The sequence below is a fragment of the Leptonotus elevatus genome, chromosome 1 (assembly GCF_054856555.1).
Source record: "Leptonotus elevatus isolate MCC_2025b chromosome 1, RoL_Lele_1.0, whole genome shotgun sequence".
In the NCBI taxonomy this organism is placed as follows: domain Eukaryota; kingdom Metazoa; phylum Chordata; class Actinopteri; order Syngnathiformes; family Syngnathidae; genus Leptonotus; species Leptonotus elevatus.
This window is the reverse complement of record NC_141239.1, coordinates 32,199,239-32,218,645: the sequence shown is the minus strand read 5'-3', so window position 1 is coordinate 32,218,645 and position 19,407 is coordinate 32,199,239. Positions and strand designations below refer to the sequence as shown.

At 43.2% G+C, this 19,407-nt stretch overlaps 1 protein-coding gene and 1 long non-coding RNA gene across 2 annotated transcripts in view; one reads left to right on the top strand and one right to left on the bottom strand.

Annotated features, from left to right (window-relative positions):
* Positions 1-19,407, bottom strand: part of rai1 (retinoic acid induced 1) — a 67,906-nt gene that overhangs the window by 8,539 nt on the left and 39,960 nt on the right. Inside the window, exons 2-3 of the mRNA XM_086092576.1 lie at positions 1,776-8,207; positions 1,514-1,607 (exon numbers count right to left, since the gene is read on the bottom strand). Of these exons, the coding sequence (XP_085948702.1) occupies positions 1,514-1,607; positions 1,776-8,135 (6,454 nt within the window). The 5' untranslated portion in view covers positions 8,136-8,207. The remainder of the gene's footprint in view (positions 1-1,513; positions 1,608-1,775; positions 8,208-19,407) is intronic.
* Positions 1-19,407, top strand: part of LOC147181711 (uncharacterized) — a 46,646-nt gene that overhangs the window by 4,544 nt on the left and 22,695 nt on the right. Inside the window, exon 2 of the long non-coding RNA XR_015096842.1 lies at positions 17,718-17,924. This is a non-coding gene — a long non-coding RNA (uncharacterized LOC147181711). The remainder of the gene's footprint in view (positions 1-17,717; positions 17,925-19,407) is intronic.

The following is a 19,407-nucleotide window of genomic DNA, read 5'->3' as shown; positions in this document are numbered from 1 at the left end:
CAGACTTTTTAATCCTCATATCCTTATAGCATGATGTCATGCTTTATCATATGGTACACCTGTGTACTATATTGTTAGCAAATATATGAGCTATATAAAAACTGGTTGCTTTTTACTCTAAACGAAAGGAAAGGAAAATAGAAATGCAAACCATGTGCCTTAAATTGAATCATATGTATATTTTTTCTGATTAACTCATTAACTGCCATTGACGGCTATAGACGTCAAAAATTCATTTGAACTATTGCTATTAGTTTCACATTTTTTTCCACTTTTGTTACCAAGAGTATGAAAACCTAGAGAAAAATATTGTACATTTAGAACAGATATAAAAGTTGTGATTAATATCGTGAGTTAACTATTGAAGTCATGCGATTAATTACAATTAAAAAAGGTAATCGTTTGACAACCCTAATTTTTTAAATATTTTTTTTCTTTCTTTTTTTTAATTAGGGGCATCAGGCGATTAACATTTTTAATTGTAATTAATCACATGACTCCACTAGTTAACTCGAGTAATCACAAATTCTATATTTGTTCTAAATGTACAATACATTTTTTCTAGGTTTTAATACTCTTGTTAACAAAAGTGGAAAAAAATGTGAAACTAATAGAAATAGTTCAAATGAATTTTTGACGTCTATAGCGGTGAATGAGTTAAGCAGATTAATCGATTATTTTTCATCAACTGCCATTTTGTCCTATACCGCCGCCTGCTGTTGACTGAAATCAACATCAAAGTGCCCTTGACGTCTCATTGCGAACGTCACGTGACCAAACTTAGAAAAAAGGTGAGCTGTGATGTTTGCAATGCGAGCCCGAAAGCACTTTGACGTCAATTCCAGTCAACCTCAAAGGGCGGGACCGAAAAATGGCAGCACCCTGAGATTGATGGAAGTGGCTAAATTAATCTGCTAATTAATCTGCCTGAGGCAAAAAATCTTTAAGTTTGCTTAAAATACACAACATGTAATTCTCTTCATTTATGTTGAGTTTGACAGCAAATTTAAACTGCATTAGACACCTCAAAGCCTCTTTTTGAAGACTATATTCCAAACTGCTGCTTGTTGTATCTAAAATTTTTGCTCACAAGTCGCAGCAACAAAAATTATCTGTAAAACTTGTAAATTGGGGGCACTTGTAAGTCAAGGTAGCACTGTAGTGAAAACACTCACATACAGACAAATGTTATGCAATCATGCATACAAGTGTGTACAGGTTCTGTGATGCATGCCGACATAAAACCTGCACATTCAGCCATCTTGTTGCGGAATGACTGAATGACTAAAGCATTACGATGCGCCCGCCCTCCCGCTATATCCGGCTCGTCTCCCTATCAACATCCTTCTTCTCCCTCCGTCCTATTTCCTCCCCTTCCTCATCTCCTGTTTATAGTGCCCCTCTCACAAACGTCACATTCCCCTCTGCCAGTATTCGTCCCACTCCCAGCTTAACTCTTTCCCCCGCCCGCCTTTTTTGGGGCAACTTTTGATCTCCTGCTGTGTTCTCTTACCTATCTCTTTGGCGCAGACGTAGTGGTATTTACGAGAGCAGCTTCTCCAACAGCAACTGAGGGACGCCCCCGCAATCTGGCACTTGTGGCAGCTCTGGGGTTAGTCAGACAGATGGACATATGGGCCGGGACCGAGAAACAGAAAAAGTGACCGGGCACATATAGGGAGAGAAGGAAGAAAAAGCAAAGGACAAAAGTTTGAAAGTTAGTGGAAAAATCACAAAGCAGCTGCTCAATGATCTGATGATATTTGCTCGCGTACCGTTTGGGCTGAGTTGTCGGCAGCGTCCTTCAGTCCATATAATCGCCCGGCCACCATGATTACCCCCTTGGTCCAGATAGCGCAGTTTTCATGTGCCCAGTGCTCATTGGCCTCTGATTCTTCTTGCAGCCTTTGGAACAAGCCCTCTTGGTTGTTGGAAGGCCCAGCCTGGAACTGCTTTATCCTCTTTAACCTCTCTCGAAGGGTTATTCTTCGAGGAACGCCCTTCCGACCCGTTCTTTCCTTTCTTTCTGCTCTTCTAAACGGCCAATGATGATGTCTGGTACTACGACTTTCCTGCGGTGATTGCTCCGTGTTTTCTGCTTTCTCTACGCCAGTCTCATCTTCAGCCTTTGACGATGTGCATGGTTCTTCACTACCTTCATCCTGATTGGTCTTCTCTCGGACTTTACCAAGGGAGAGTGCTGGCTGAGTGGTCAACAGTTTCCGAGGAACTCCGTCTTCTGTGTAGTACGGTCCACACAGATCGCCCAAATCTCTATAGTTTGACAGTTTTCCGCACAGGCAACATGTAAGACGCCTACCAGTTAGATCTGTATTGACTGTGGGTCCTTGAAGCATGGCAGCAGTTTGCGGTACTATCTTTGCAACCGTGAAAGGGTTCTTCATTCGGAGAATTCCCTTTTTTCTTCGCCTTTGAAATACATGCACATCCTCAGGCTTGTTGACGATGGCACACCAAGAGTAAAAGTCTCTGGAGTTGTTCATACGCACATACGGACAGAACGACAGAGGGTGTTGTTGGATTGTCTTGTTTCTGATTCTCTTTACAGAAATGGTCTCTGCCTGCTTTTCTGATATTGTCACCACAGGACCCACGACACAATCTTTTCCTTCCTTTTCACACGTGTCTATTTCTGTCTCCTGTTGTTGCCGCTCTACTTTTTCTGCTTCGCACCCAGCAGCCCTCACAACCGCCTCAATGACCTCCAAGGCATCCTTCATTCCAGGTTTTGGCCCCGGCTTTTTGTACACTTTCACTGGCTTGTCAGAAATCTCCTCAGATAAGACCTTCCCCCGTTTCCGCTTAGCTGGATTTGCAGATGGTTTTCTGCCTCTTCTCGATTTCTGGACGACTTCTGTGCTGCCAACCTCAGGGCATTCTTTGATGTCATCAGGACTGATTGGCAGTGTGGGCACCTCTGACGGGGTTATCGTCTCCTCTGCCATCCCATCTTGTTGCTCTGTAGCTTCAACTTTTATCTCCTTTACTGCCTCCGTTTCTTCTGATGCAGACTGACCTTTTCGTTTCCTCTTCTGCTTTAAGTGCATCTCATGGTTGTTTTTAATGGCCCGCTGCTTGGCAGCTCTTGGAGTTGTCACTATTAGGTTCCCTGCTTCCAAAGCTACGGCAGAGACATCTGCACTCTCCACCATGGCCCAACGCTTCCTTTTTGAGGACTTGGCTGTAGGTAGATCTCCGGATACAAGTGTTTTTGCCTCTTGGGTCCATTCTCCTCGAGGACCGAGGTCTACCTGAGCCCCCATTGCTCTTTGGACATTGCACATTGTCCCAGGTTGATGTTCTTGTATTGGCCCTTCATCATGTACATCCTCTTCTAATAGCCTTTGTATCAACTCCTCTGTCGCTGGTGGTTCTTGATTTATCTCCTGCTTGTCACTTTCTCGTTTGACCTCCTTTCTTGTGGCGCTTTCTAGGTGTTTCACAGCCTCCTGTCTGCTTTTCACTTCACTTTCCATCATTTCAGTGCCATTTACAGGAATAGCTGTCTCTCTGTCTTTGACAGCATGTGGAGAAAAATCCTTAGTTGTTGCATCATCACTGAGATTGATGTCTGTCTGAGAAGTTTGGAAGTATTTCTTTGAGCTAGGCGATGTGATTTTCTGCACCATGGCCTCGTATTTCTGTCCTCTGCCCTTACGTGGGGGAAGAACTTTTGTTCTAGTGGGGCACTGAGGAGGCACTACTGGCACATCACCATGATCGATTTCAGTGATATTAAAGGGAATATGTTTGGGTGGGTACGGGGCTTCAGGCTCTTTCATGGGTGGCCCTCTCTTTTTTCTGGGCTCCAGAACATCCCCCTCTTTAGGTGTGAAGACAACCTGTTCAGGCGGTGCAGCTTGAGGTTGTAGTGGTTTTGATTTAGGCTTTGGACCCCTCTTCTTCTTTACAGGCACTGGAGAAGGTTCCATGGATGACTCACATTTTAGTGGAAGCATATTCTTTTCCTCAGTATTTTCGGCTGGAAGCAATGCAAGAGGTTCTGTTGGAGTATCTATCTTTTTTACCATGTAAGGAGTAGGAGTAAGAGGTTGTTCATTAGTTAAACATTCCTCTTTTTTAGAACAATCTATTGTGCTAGTTTCTTTCAATGCTGGTGGTGTAATATCTTTATTTATGGTTTTCTCCTTTTCTTTTGATGCTTTTGTCTGTGAGGGCTTTCTTGACCTTAAGGTCATATTTTTATTGTAATTTTCTTGTGCTATTATTTCATTTGGTGATTTTTCATCATGGGTTATTACTTGTATATCCTGGTTTATTTGTGATAGTGTAGTCTTTGCAATTTTCCTGCCCCTGCCTTGTGGCCCTGTTACATTTGGAATGATTTCTTCCTGTTGTGTCTGCTTTGCCTTAGAAACGGAGCCTTTGGGCCGACCAACAGGCGCCTTAATGGTTATGTTTTCAGTGGGTGGCAAAGCATCTTCAGATTTGTGTCCTGGTTTCGTACCTGGCTTTGAAACGGGTTTAGGCCCAGGTTTTGATGTAGGTTTGAAGCCTGGTTTGGGTCCTGGTTTTCGTTTCTCTAGAGACTCAATTTTCTCTGCTGGATCTGGTGTATTTGGCACAGCCTTTAGTCCTGATTTTAGTCCTGGTTTTGGCCCTGGCTTTGATCCAGGATTGAGGGCAAGTTTAGGGCTTGGTTTGCCTCCAGGTTTTGGCCCTGGCTTTGATCCATTTTTTAGTCCTGGTTTGGGTCCAGGTTTTGGGCCTGGTTTCCTCTTTAAATGAGCCTCGCCTTTGGGTGGTAAGTCTGCTGCATTGAATGAGCGTGTGCACATTCTTGAATTTAGTCCTTCAGTTAACATTTTGGTTGTATGGCTCACTAATGATTCCTGATGAGCAAGGTCAGTTTGATCTGAGAACAGCATAGTTTTGCTTGAAGGCCTGCAGGCTTTCTCTGAGGCCAGTGGGCCTCCTTCTTCATCCTTCTCTTCGTCCCTTTCCAAGCTTAGCTGTCGCCTGATTGCCACACCTGAAAGCATAATTTTTCTTCTCCCCCTTGCATGCTTACGTCCAAATGCCCTGGGTTGAGCAGATGGGGCCACAGGCTCTGGCTTGGCCAAGGGGGTCACCGCACTGGAGCAGCTGAGGCCCGGCTCCATGTCCTCATCACCTTTCTTTGGGGAGGGTGGTGTGTCTGCCCAGGAGGGGGCTGAGGGAAGTATTGACTTCCCGGGCAACTGAGGAGAGTCTGGCTCCAGCACTTTAGCGTCGCTGTGATCCATGTGATCTCTGGACTGGGCTGGATTTGGTGTTGTCTTGTCATTGAGTGCCGAGAAGACTGGCATAGCAGATTGGGGCTGCGGAGCAGTGTCACCAATTGCAGATTCTCTTGAAGAAGCATCTGGGGCTGCTGCCACATTTGGATGTGCAGGCACTCCTGCAAGCTCATTGTCACTATGGAACTCAGTTCTTTGATTCTCCGTCCTGGCGCAAAGCTCGGCAGAAGGTTTCTCAGATTCGTGTCTGTTATTCATGAACTCAGAAGTCAATGACTGGCTAATGTTCTCTTCCTCCCCTGGTTCTTTTCTCACCTCATCAGACCGTGGCGGGGTAAGAGCATGTTGCTTTCGTTCATCTAAGCCTCTTTCTTGTCTATGGTTTTCATCCTCCTTTTCCTCTTCCTCAATCAATTCTTTACCCTCTATCTTTTTTGAATGTTCCTCTTCCAAAGCCTCCATTTGAGGCGTTGGAGAGTGGTTGTCTGAGCTGTCCTCCTTCTCTGTGGAATATTGATCCTGTTCAAGGTCACTCACAGGATTGAAAGGCAATGTTTTCAGTGAGCTCTCAGAAGCAATTGATGACTCTGATTTGTATGCTTCTTTCATCTCTTGGCCAAAATTGTGGCTTGAGTCAGAGCACGCAGCTGGGGATTGTTCGAGTGAATCTGGGTCATATTTCCTCTGGACCCCTTCATACACCGTCTCCGCATAGCAAAAGTCTTTGTCTGCTCCCCCTTTGTTTACTTGGCTGTATAGAAATGAACATTTGTCCTCATCTGACCATTTCTCGGGTTTCTGTGTAGATTTAGTTATGTCAGCATCTCTTTCATAGTCAGGCGTTTTTGGCCTAGACGTCGCTTGTTTGTCAGCTGACTTGTCTGTCCACATGGATTCCTCAAAGTTTTCTTTAACAGGCTCATTGATCTGCTGCATGTCGGAAGATGAGTCGGTGTCAGGTTTAAGAGGACTGGGAATGGTAATGCTGATAGGAGATCTCCCCTCACTGATGCTCTTCACCGGAGTGGTATCTTCTCCTTGTACGGACTGACATCTCATTGGGTCAGGAGTAAAGTTGTGCAAACCGGAGTCTCCAGACCTAGTGGATACATCATCTGGAGATGTCATGGAACAGGACGACATGGTGTCCACGTTAATATGTGTGTTGTTGGGAGGTTGAGCTGGACTCCTGCCCTGGTTTCTGTAGTAGTAGCCCCTTTCCAGTTGATCATCACTGCTGCTGGAGTACCCTCCCTCGTGTAGCTCCATTGGCATCCGCTGATGCTGCACATTAGAGTAAAGGTCCTGCATTGGGCCGCCGCATAAACTACCAGCACTTTCTGGATATGGACTTTTGTACTCCTCACCCTTTTTGGAGGATGCTGCACTTCCAGAGCTGCTGTTGCTTCCGCCACTGTTTCTTTTCGTGGCTTTCTTGTTGGCCACCAGAGTCTCTGAAAGCAGCAACTGTTGGACATTGTTGGATATGTTCTCTACCTGGGAGGTGAGGGCATTCAGGCTCCACAAGCTGGGGTTTGACAACAGCTTCTCTGAGAAACGTTCTTTCATAGTAGGTCCTGGTAGTGTGTTTGTGAAGCTGATGGGTGCTGCGTGGGGCACACTGGGTGATGGGTGTGAGCGTGGGGGCAGCAACATAGCATTGGACCCACCTTGCTCTTGGTGGCCCGTTGAGGTGGATGACGATGACGAAGCTGCCCCTGGCGTGATGGGCGGTTGTCCGTACTGGAATGACTCTGGATTAGTCATTAATGGCGAGGGCGTAGAGCTATATGAAGGGGAGCGTCCTACTGAGCGTGCGGGAGAGTGGCTTGAGGAGGGACTGCAAGTTTGATAATACTGTTCAGGTGACCTCACAGTCAGTTCTGAGAGACAGTAGTTTGGTTGTGGTTGGCTAAAATGTTGGTATTTTGGGTGGGGTTCCTGGGGGTTAGTCATGGATTGCAGAGAGGGCTGTGGCTCAAAACCTCTCGAGTGTTGGTAGCTATAGGTATTCTGAGATGGCCTGTAGCCTCCTTGCTTCAGATTACTGTGGCTGCTCATTTGTCTCCCATACTGTGAGGTCGGCGGCATGCTATAACCTTTATAACATGATGGCATAGGGCTGCACTTTTCTATATAAGGTGAAGGAGATGGGGAAGGTTGGGGATAGTGCAGGTGACTTTGTGGATACATTAATGGCGAAGGGGAAGGGTTAGTTGGGTGTGACTGGTGATGGGGGCTGGGGTATGAGGGGGTGGGCGGTTGGTGGCACTGGGTCTGGGAGTGGCCCAGCATGTTCTGGTCCATGTATTGTGTAGAGTTAGGGGCAGACGGAGCCCCAGCCTCAATTCGCCCAACCATCTCATGCTCATATGACGTCAACTGAGCTGGGTCTTCCCATTTCTGCTGGAGGTGGCCCCCGCTCATGTACTGGGCTGAGTATGTCCCAGGGCCCATGTGGTTATTGTAACCACCATGACCCTGTAGATGTTGACCAGAACTTGGCGGAGGGAATTTGGGGATTTTCTTCTTTGACTGCGAGGGTGCAGAGACTCCGTTTCCATTCCCGCCACCATTGACCGGGAAACCAGGGTAGGTTGGCTGGCTATAACAGTCCTTAGATGCTCCTCCAGTTCCGGCTCCTGCGGCTGTAGACATACTTGCAGCGTTTACCAGTGAGCGGGCCTCATAGGCTGACCTTGAAAGCCCTGGGCCCGGGCCGGGATGCGGACCAGGTCCAGGGTGGGGTAGCTGAGGGTGGGTATGATGTGGGTGTTGTCGGTACGTCTCCAGGCGTGATAATTCGTGGGACTCCTGCTGGTAGCAGGGTTGGTTGCTGTGGTAACCACCAGTGCGCTCACGGAAGGACTGCATAGCTCCCACCGTCTGAAAGCAGAACAGGGAGGGGGAGGTGTGATGGGAACGAGGGGAGGGGGGTAAGGGGTTCTGATGACAGGGGAGAAATGGGTTGGTGGGGCAGACATAGAGATGTTTGTTATACATTTTGCATTTTGACTTGTACGGTATAAAAATAGATAGATGAATGATCACTTCATTGGCATATTTTAAGATTCAGGTTTAGACAACTTTTTTGATGTCGGTACAAGAAATTCAATTGCATCTTTAATGTCCAAATGCCCGTTCAACCTCACCAAACTCTCAATAAGACAACATCAGAAAATACATTGTGAATAGGTTATGAGACATAACAATATGAATATTATTTCATTATATAACAAGAAACAAATAATGTCAGGCCTTGAGATTTGAGTTTAAATATTTAAATAGAATGTGACGAATTGAACAATTTGTACTTCATGATTAATTTATTGCAGCTTCTGCTTTGCATAACTTGCCCACTGGGCGGCAGTATTAAAATCATGCAGACCATCATTCAGTATGGTGCACCCTATTTATCGGTTTTCACAGAGGATAAAGAATATCCGAAAAAAAACATGTCCATGTCCATTTATATGTGGATATTAATGATTAGGCACGTGTTCTTCTTGTTCAAATTCATCCTAACTTCATAATCACTGCGCTGAGCCACAAATTTAGCCTGTTTTTAACTTACTTGTATATTCCAATCTAATTATCTGACACATACTATGAATCTTTGTTTCATGATTTGCCAATGATGTGTAACTACATCAGGCTTTTTTTTCTTAACACACAACAATCTCATTTCACCCAAAGCAAGGTGGGACAGTTTTGTGGACGTGCTTGGAGTTTAGCAGTAGCAATGTAATAGCACTTGTTGCATTTCGTTTTTTTCCCTTCCGGCGGAGTGCACTTGCCGATGTTTGTCTGCAAATGTATGCTCGTGTGTGTCGTCTTCTTCCACAATGTAAAAAGGGGAAAATAGAAAGGGTGGAGTTCTATAAGAGGAAGACAAGGAGACGGAGTCACCTGAAGACGGCGCTCTCAGCTTTGTCAGTGCGTGTTTTGGTGTGCGTGCCTGCCGCCCTCTGCACAATATCCCAGCATGCAACCTGCCCCAGGGAGCCCCCTGCGCCCCACCAGACGCATGTTGGCATTATTCATGTCTGAAATGCACAATTTGTGTGTGTGTGTGTGCGTGCATGTGTGTGTGCGTGTGAGGAAGCAAGGCAATGAGAATTCAAGCAATCCTTATGTGCATGTGTGCTCCTAAATGTGGGTTTGTGGGGGTATATCAGCCTGTGAATATAAATAAAGACACATATAAGTCGACACATATACAACGATGCTACACATATTTGTTTAGGCGAAGACATACATTGAATGTTTACGAGACAAGAGCATATTTTCTTTGCAACCAGTTGTTGTTGTTGTTGTGTGTGGGCGTGTCAATGAATTTGAATGTCCGTCATTCGGCAATCGTCAACAGTAGGGACACTCTTCCGTCATCATCAATTCGTCAATATTTCAAGCTGAACCGTCCGTCATCCGTCGATTGCTCAGCAAAATGAGCGTCCGTCAATGTTTCCGTCATACGAAGTGGGCATCCGTCAATGTTCAATCCGTCACCAAAATCATTGACGGATTGACAGTTGCATTGACGGACGAAAACACCCTTCCGTCAATGCTTAACCCGTCAATTTTTTGAAGTTTCTCGTCAACCGTCAATCATCAACAAAATGGGCGTCCGTCATTGACGGAATGCCCACTTCTGATATTTTGCTAAACTACAATATAGCAGAATGTCATTAAAGTTCTTGCTTAGGCAGTGATTATTTCCTGCACCACTCGAGGGCACGCCCTTTTCGCTGTGGGGGAAATTTTCAATTTCGGAAGTAGTATCAGAGCTGAGATGTGGCAAGATGCCTACGTTAACGGATTTCCGTAACAGGAACCGACGAACTGCCCTGCAATTTAAAACAAGTCCCTCTGAAGGTACAACTTGCGTGGCGATCATCACCACTCTTTTATACAGCACAACATTTACTGAAGGCTAATTCACTAAATTTGTTCCTCATTGCAAAACGCCACCAAAGCTAAAATTAAAATCCTCCTCCTCCCATAGTCAGTTTGCCTCACTCCGCCTGCTGTCTTTTCTTTTCCCTCCTCCTCATGCTCAAACGTATGCACACTCTTGATGCTTTTTATGTTTACTTATTTTTATATAATCTAACATTGTCTCCTCTTGCACCTCTCGTTTCCACGACGATCTCCCAGAGGTATTAAGGAGCCCACCATTAATGCATTTGATGATGATGCTCCACATTGCATATTTCAGATTGCTGCCTTGCTAAGAGGTTAGCATATGAAAGTCACACATCGCTCAATCTGCAACGCATTAATGCAATATACCATAAAATACTGTGTATAATAAGCACCCATTTATAATATACCCCCTAAAATCACAATTAAATGGCAGGGTTTTTTCTCGGTACGTGAGTATAAAATTAAATTAAAACATTTAAATAAAATATAAAAAAAATAATTATTTGAAAAATTACAAAAAAATTATTACATTTTACAAAGTAATTTGTGATTTTAAATAAGATAAGATTAGCAACTTGTGTTCAAAATGCAATGTTGAAAATAAAATAAAAGTTAAAAAAGCAGCTTGAAAAGAAAAGTTTGAAGAAGATGGTGGTGAGTATTAGAAGGATTATTTACTGAGTTCGCTTGCACGCACGTACGCACGCAGATGTAGTGTAATGCATTGCAGCATGGTACATTGCACACACCGGTACAATGAGGTGAGGTCCGTAATTAGCTTTACCTCCTGCTGGAAAACATGAAGTGGCTGATGTGTGTGTAATTGACTGCTGGTGGCTGTGCACGCCTCACAACTTTGCCAGGCGCCTGAGCCCCACGGGCTACATTTCCGCAAACCCCAAGCATTTACTGGCACCTTTTTGGGCTAAAAAGTAGCAGCGATGACCTTTCCAGACGCCAGATTTGAGTCTATAAGCGTACATCAATAAGCCAGCGAGTGGAGACGGGAGTAAATCAGATTGTTCAGCTGGATGCTTCATAATGTGCCGAGCTGCCACATGGTTCCGCTCCTCTGTTGGCGCCTTCTTCGCCCACTCTCCCTCGCTTTCATCGCATCATCTTCAGAGGCGCTTTGAGATGGTATTTATCTTCTTTTGCCACGCACACACACACACACACACACACACACACACACACACACACACACACACACACACACACACACACACACACACACACACACACACACACACACACAAAAGGTGACCTTAAAGCATGCCTGTGCATTAAATATAATGACGTGCGTTGCTGGGCTGTGCTTTCGGGGGAGGCATGGAAACCGATTTGCGTGGCCCCGTCCCGACATAAGGAATACCCGCTATCCTCACAGAGCTGACGGTTGGCGGGATGGAACAGCGCAGTTTACCTCCCCAGTCGTCCTTGTTAATTATGCATGCAGACGCAGCTTCTTATAAGGAGGCGGAGCGGGCCTGGAAGCGAACACACACATACGCACACACACTTGCGCATCATCATCATCCAAACTAGCACTGTCCAAGTCAGACAACACATGATCTAAAACAACACAAATGTAGAATACCCCCCCCCCACCACCACCACAAAAAATCCCCCAAACAAACTCAAACACATCAGCCTGAAACACCACATCCTCTAACTTTAGCTATCTTGTCGGCTCGCTAACTCGATAGCTACGTAGATAGATAGATGCAGTAAAAGTAACCCCCCTCTATCATGGGGTTTACATTCTAGACCACCCCAAGTGAAATTTTTTATATACTGCAGAAATATACTATTGAATTTTTTTTAATAGCATTTATGGCACTTATATTTAAAAATGCCTTTGAATTTTAAAAAGTAATGCAAACACATTTAAAAACATAATACATTAAGCAAGAGCAAAAGCTTTCCTCATCTCACATCAGTAATTATGCCCCAAGATATACATGATGAAATGAACCTGCATCTATCGCTTTCTGTAGGCGTAAAAAGCAGGATTGAATAGAATTTCCCATTCAATAATCTTCAGCAAAATTTAGGCTGAGCTTGAGATACTTCCTGTTTTCACTCTGTTTTTTTCAAATTGACAGTGTCAAATGTAAGGGTGTGCTGCCACCTAGTGGCTGAAAGTTGAATCAGAACCAAAATAACCATGAGGCAGAACACAATAGAGTTACATAAATGCTACCATAAGTAATTTTTGTGAACTAGCAGGACCGCAAACTGCAGCTAGTTAGATGGATGGATGCATGGATTGATGGATGGACAGAAGGACAGATGGATTGACAGACGAACTGACAGACAGCCGGACGGGCAGACAGATAATATATGCTTTATTCATCTACAAGTGAAATTCACTACATGCATGCCAGCAAGCTGAATTCTCGCAGTATTTGTTCACAAGCACTACGAGAATCCATCTTGTACTTCTCCCGCGGATCCGTTCGCAACCGACCTTTTGTAGGTCGGACTAATCAGGCGTTTGTTAGGGTTGATCGTGAAGCTGTGACGAAACCAGGAAGTGCTGACGCCGGGGGAAACAAACAAACCTAACATAGATGAATGGACGCTACAATTAATTCTGTTCTTGCAGAATTACTCACCGTTTCCTTGTTGAATGTTGAACAGCGAGGGGCGCTTTATGCATTTTTGTCTGGTAAAGATGTTGGTGCCACCCCCCCCCCTAAGACGAGACGGAAGACAACATTTTCATCTGTTGCCGTGATTGGTTAAAACATCGGGCAGAAGATGCCACATCGTCCAATCAGCTCGAAGTATTGTACAGATTGTCCCGCCTTTGCGGAGCAAATCTCCGTGGAGCACTCCCAGATTGATATGTGAAGAACTCCCTTGAATCACAACTATCAATCTGACTATTGCCAGGTTAGTAAAATTGACTAATAATAATAGAAAAAAATAAATATAAAACTGATTTTTTGAAGAAGAATTACGTACCTCGTTGCATATACAGTTTTTGGTTTATGACCATGTCTCAGCATGCCAACGGAAGACTAACAACATTGGCTCCGTGCATCATACATTGCAGGTATCTTTATTGGGTTTTTTACTCTAAATTGCCCTCAGTATGGCTCCAAAGAAAGTGAAAACTGCTAGCGATAGTGTTATTCCAAGACTTAGCTACATTCAAGCACCTCATTCTCAAGTGTGATCCTGCTGACGCTGGCGCCATGGAGTAAAAGGAGTTACAGACGGGAAGGGGGGGTTGACACACACACACACACGCACGCACGCACGCACGCACGCACACGCACGCACGCACACACAACTTTTAGTCCAAGAAAGAGACACGGGTCTCAGCTACAAGAGAGCCCGAGTTTCACCTTCGGCCAATGTACAAGAGCTTGCTGGTGAGAGTTTAAGTGAGGCTCTGTGGCCCACTGTTTCCCTTTTAATCCTCTTCCCTTTCTTGTATTTGATAATATAGGAAGATTCTAAATAATAAGAATTCAGAATGTGAACAAATCTCCCCTAAAATAAACCATCCTTTTATGATGCAATGTACCTAAACTCTGAATTTAACCTGAAGCTTCAGAAAAGCACTGTATGTGTGACATTAATAACATCCCTCAGACCCTCTGAATACAAATCTCTGAGAAACTTTTTGAAAATTTTGATCCAGGAACTGAACGAAAACAGGACAAGACCATCGGGCCTTTAACTCATTCACTGCCATTGACGGCTATAAACATAAAAAATTCATTCAACTATTTCTTATTTAACATTTTTTCCCCACTTTTGTTAACTAGAGTATGAAAATATATATTTAGAACATATATAAAAATGTGTGATTATTTGTGAGTTAACAAGTGAAGTCATGCGATTAATTACAATAAAAAAAATTTTTTTTCCTGATTCAGGCGATGATTTTTTTTACTCGTAATTAATCACATTACTTCAATAGTTAACTCACGATTAATCACACATTTTTTATCTGTTCTAAATGTACAATAAAAAAATCTAGGTTTTCATACTCTTGTTAACAAAAGTAGATTTTTTTTTTAACTAATAGAAATAGTTTTACAATTTTTTTACGTCTATAACCGTCAATGGCAGTTGAATGAGTTAAAGATACAACAGACCCTCAACACTCCAGTAGTTCATAAACACTCAATTGAGACAAACATTTCAAGGAAGCATACGTACACAATCTTGAACTTGAACTGAACTGCTTGAGTGAAGACAGACAGAGGGGCAGACAGACAGACAGTCAGACAGACATCCTTCTCCCCAGTGTCAGACCAAGGGATCCGCTCGGGAGATAGATCCAGCCAATATCTGCTCTGACATTTGTAAGTGTCTGGTTGTCATGGCACACATCTGGATGTCACGCGGGGTCGCACAAAATAATGGGCCGGCCGCACAGAGGACCGAGGTGAGGCCATCGAATGGTCGCAGACAGACAGATGGCACACTGACGCTTATGGACGGGCGGCAAATGAGGTGCCAAGGCTGGCTGACAGTCAGGAAGGGATGTGGTCGCCACGGATCATGGACGCATGCTGCAAGCAGTCTGGCAGACCGTGTTACACATTACCTCCACCAAGGAAACCGTGTTTTCATCCGTGCCGGTTTGTTTTTTATGCAACATCCTGGCTACTGTACTGTCAGTCTGTTCTCTAAGGATGTCACCATTGGATTTTCAGGAGAATTTGTTGATGGCATTATAAGAGATTACCAGAATTGATTTGAAGAAATCCGCTATAAATGTTGACAGCCATTGTCCCGGATTCAGATCTGATCCAGATTTTGTGATAGGTGTGAAAGGTATGGGGCAAAGGGTCTTTCACAAGCTCCAAAATAGTTTGATTGGGATCTAATCCAGACGCTGTAATCACGTTTCACATCGGGCCAAAGTGTTTTTCATCAGGTTATAATCTAGTTTGATCCAGATCAGATCCAGATTTAGTCGAGACCAAGGCCATTTTAGCAAGTTTCAAGCCTTCCTTTTTTCCTTTTTAATTCAGATTCTGTAATAAAATGTTCAAGGTTGCACAAGAGCTGCTACACCAGTTTAAAACAGTTTTGATCTTATCCAGTTTCTGTAATGTCTTTTATTTAGTGACAAATGATTCTTTACCAGGTTTCAAAACAAATTAATTTGGGTCTAATCTTGATTCCAAGAACGGTTTAATGTAGAGACAAAGGCGATCGATCTCAAAATGGTTCGAACCATGTCCGATCCAGATTCTGCTATAACTTGTTTAACATGAGGACAATGTCATTTCACCAGCTTTCAATGTACCGGTAATTCAATCTAGGGATGGGCAAGTGCCGATACCAGGTATTGGTAGGGGGTTGATACCCGACCTTATTTCAAGGTATCGTATGCGCGATGGTGGTTGATGCCATTCATTTTATGCAATTTTAAAGAAAAATGCTAGATTGGGAAATATAGGTCTATTTGTCATTGTTTTTTTGTTGTTGACATTTTATAATTCAAAAGTACTAGTGGTATCGGTACTTGGCACCAGTATGAGTGTCTACTCAACAGGTCTGGAAAAAAAAGGTGGTATTGAACATCCCTAGTCTCCAGTCAACAGTTTAGTTTAGTTTTAGTTGCCTTAGTAGTGCTGGCCCATGCAACTTCAACTTGTAATGGGACGGTTTCTTTAACCAATCAGATTTCAAATTCACTTTAGAGGGCCAGAGTGATGGCTTCAGTACTTTTCTGTCCTCTGATTGGTCGGTCAGAGCACAACTTTATACAGCCAACTTTGACTAACAAAACACATCTATAGTAAATAACGTACATTTAATTGGTATCTGGTAAGCATAATGTTTTTTATTCAAATGTTTTATTATTTTATTTTTTTCCAGCCATTTTCACTAAAACAATCCCCTTCACTCCTGGCTGTTTTACTGGATTTTGACTTATTTCGCAAGGCCCACAGAAGATTGTGTTCTATTGCTATAAAAACATGAAACCTACCAAAAAAAAGATTAAAGTCTCTTCTTTCATCAGGAAAAATAATAATATTTCTATCTGTTTTGGTTTTGCAGCAATTAGCATTAGAATATAGCTAAGTTTCATCATTATTCACAAATCTATTTAGAATTAATTGAGTTTTTTTTTCAACATGGTCCTGGTTAGTTTCCTATGCTCTGCTCCTACCTGCTGGCCGTTTGTGTAATAACTACCATTTTTTCAACCGTTCTTTGCAGTTGAGAGGCTGCATCATTATGCTCTAGCATAAAAAAACACACACAAATAAAAACGTATATAAATACGTCTTTGGGACACTTAAAACTTTAAAAATAGAACGTATTTATAAGTTTTTGTGGGAGCAAATAAGTTAAGAGGTGGTAAATCCCTTCTGAAGGCCCAAGTGCCAAATTCACAGCCCACCATTTTTTTTTTTTTTTACTTCAGTCGAATCTTATTATGTTTAGCCTCATAATTTTTCTGATAAACGTTGAGGCTTTAATAGTTGAATCCAAACAACTCAATTATGCCATCGTGGAGAAAAACAAAGGATCCTCTCGACTCCACCCGTTTTCCTCCAAGGGTCCAACTCAGCGTATCATTGCCAATATGGCCGGAAGCCTTATTGAGGGATATTAAAGTCTAGCAAGACCCTCCTCTTCCTCACTTCTACTTGATTAAATCCAGTAATGCAATATTTGTTGGAGGCGATCTGACGGAAGTGGCTCAATAGCATCTAATAGTGAGGAAACTCAGCTTTGCGCCGGTCGATTTTTGGGAGACCATTTCAGTTGTGTGAGGCACGGCGGTTAACATGGGGGTCGGTGTGTGTGCGTGTGTGTACCAGAAGTGCAATTGCCTCATCTCTGGGGTGTAGGATGACTCATCGACATTCACAGACATGACTTTGTGCTCTCACGCTGATGAGTATGACACTACAGACGAAAATGTCTAACCAGCCTTCAAAAACACACACACTCGAGCCACATACACTGGACACACAAACACACATATCCACGATCACACTCAAATGCAATAGCGACACGAACAAAAAAATAAAGAGTGGTACTTTGTAGGCTTGGCTGAAAGTCCCTAATTGGATTTTACCAAGAAGTGTTCAAACTGAAACAAAAAGTAACATTACAAGATGAAGGTTCGAAACGTTAATGAATGCCCACATAAAAGTAAAAATATGAAAGTCTATATTCCCACACAAATGAAAACATATTTTTTATTTTATGAGTTAAAATTCTTTATTTGTTTTTATTTTTTTATGTTGTACTATTACGAGAATAAATTTGTATTATTTCAAGAAAAGGTCTACTAACTGTGATGTAACAAGTGAACGTTAATATCTGCACACAAATGTAAAGACAAAGTCCCAATATTCGGACTACATTTTTATTTGCTTCCATTTTTCATGAGCTGAACTTTTTCCATGTACATACAATCCGGAATTTCACTTCGCCCGTTGTATGGAAATCACAAGGGCCGAATAAATCAGCCCCGGGATGACAAGCACGTGAATGCAGGCTTAACGCGACACCTCTTCTCTCTTCAACTGACAGGCCGATGACGCCTGCTGACCTTTACGAGAGGAACAAACACATGCCATCCAAAAGCCACGACGACAGCAGCAACAACAACAACAACACAAAGAGCAGGGTCCGCTGTCGCCATGACAACGGGGGAGCCACTCAGTATGCTCGTGGCGTGGAGAAATCATGCAAGTGTGCAACCTGGGGGAACATCTGGCGGCCTGATGTTAATGGCAGGTCGGTGTGTATATTACGCATTCGAAACATGCACATACTCATACACGCATCGTCACCATCATCATCACTTAAAATTGATCTATTAACATATAAAAAATACCTCATATGGACACCAAAGATTGCAATGTGTTTTGCTAGTCAAAGTTGGCTGTAACAAATTTTGTTCTGTTCTGACCAACCTTTAATCAGAGGATGGAAAATTGCTGATGTCATCAAGGGCCAGCACCCTGGCCCCTTGAAGATGAATCTGAAATTTGATTGGTTCAAGACAAAATCCGATTATTTTATATCACATGGGCCATGACTATTGAAGGTCTTGGGCAGATTAAATTGATGTAGCAACAGACAGAGGCTGAAATCTGATTGGACAAACGATGTTTTAGAGAAGCTAGCAGTGAATGCTCATTTGAATGCTAATGCCCAGTTCTGGTGTTGCTATAGCAATATGATGATGGTTGTAGAATGAGAGGTGTCTCCTAATATTTTGGTAACCTTATGTATCATGAGTGGGTCAAAATATTAGGAACATCTCTGAGTGTGAGTCCAAGGGCACTGCAAGTGTGTATGTGGTTGAAATCCAAACGTATGTTCATATAAAAGCAAAACTGTGGTACCTTGAGATACGAGTTCAATTCATTCCGTGACCATGCTCGTAACTCAAGACACTTGCACCTCAAATCCTCTTTACCCATTGAAATGAATGGAAATGCCAGTAATCTGTTACAGCCTTTAAAATAAATAAATAAATGAATACTTTGCAATGTTCTGTTACAGCCTTTCAAATAAATACATAAATAATACTTTGCAAAGTGTATTTTAAGAAGAACGTGAATACTCCTGCTGTACTTAATAAAAAAAAAAAAACATACAGTAATGGCATGAATAAATACAAAGTAAAGAATAAAAAAAAAATTGGCACAATTTTGCTGCGCCTTCTGGTGAACAGAACTTAGCCATTTAAGCTACAGTAATATTAATCGCTCTCCACAGAGGATAAATAATGCATGTCTGTGTTTAATGCTATATTATCTGTCTGCATGCGTTGCTCTTGTATTAAAGGCATCACCATACAAAATCATTTTAATACAACTTCACAAACTCACTTTTCCCAATTTGTCAGTTAGTCGCCTCGAGCCCAAAAACATTGCATCCCTTTCATCCTCCTGCTCCACATCCCTCCTTCATCCCTCCATCCATCCCTCCTTCCTCCTCACGGTCGCCCCACAGCTTTGGAGCCGCGGTCACCTCCATCGGGCAGCTTCCGAGCGTTGCCCTTTGAAGGACTAAACTTGGCTTTGTTGACATGGTAACGGCGCGCCGAGACGGGCGGGGATGAGAAGGACGGAGGTGAGACACGCACGCACGCACGCACATGCGCACACACTCAGCGGAATACACATCACACGGTTTTGCGTTTGCCTCCCATTGTGCGAGGACGTTGTCGTGGTTACCTGGGCATGTGACCAGAATGAGGATTGCTCAT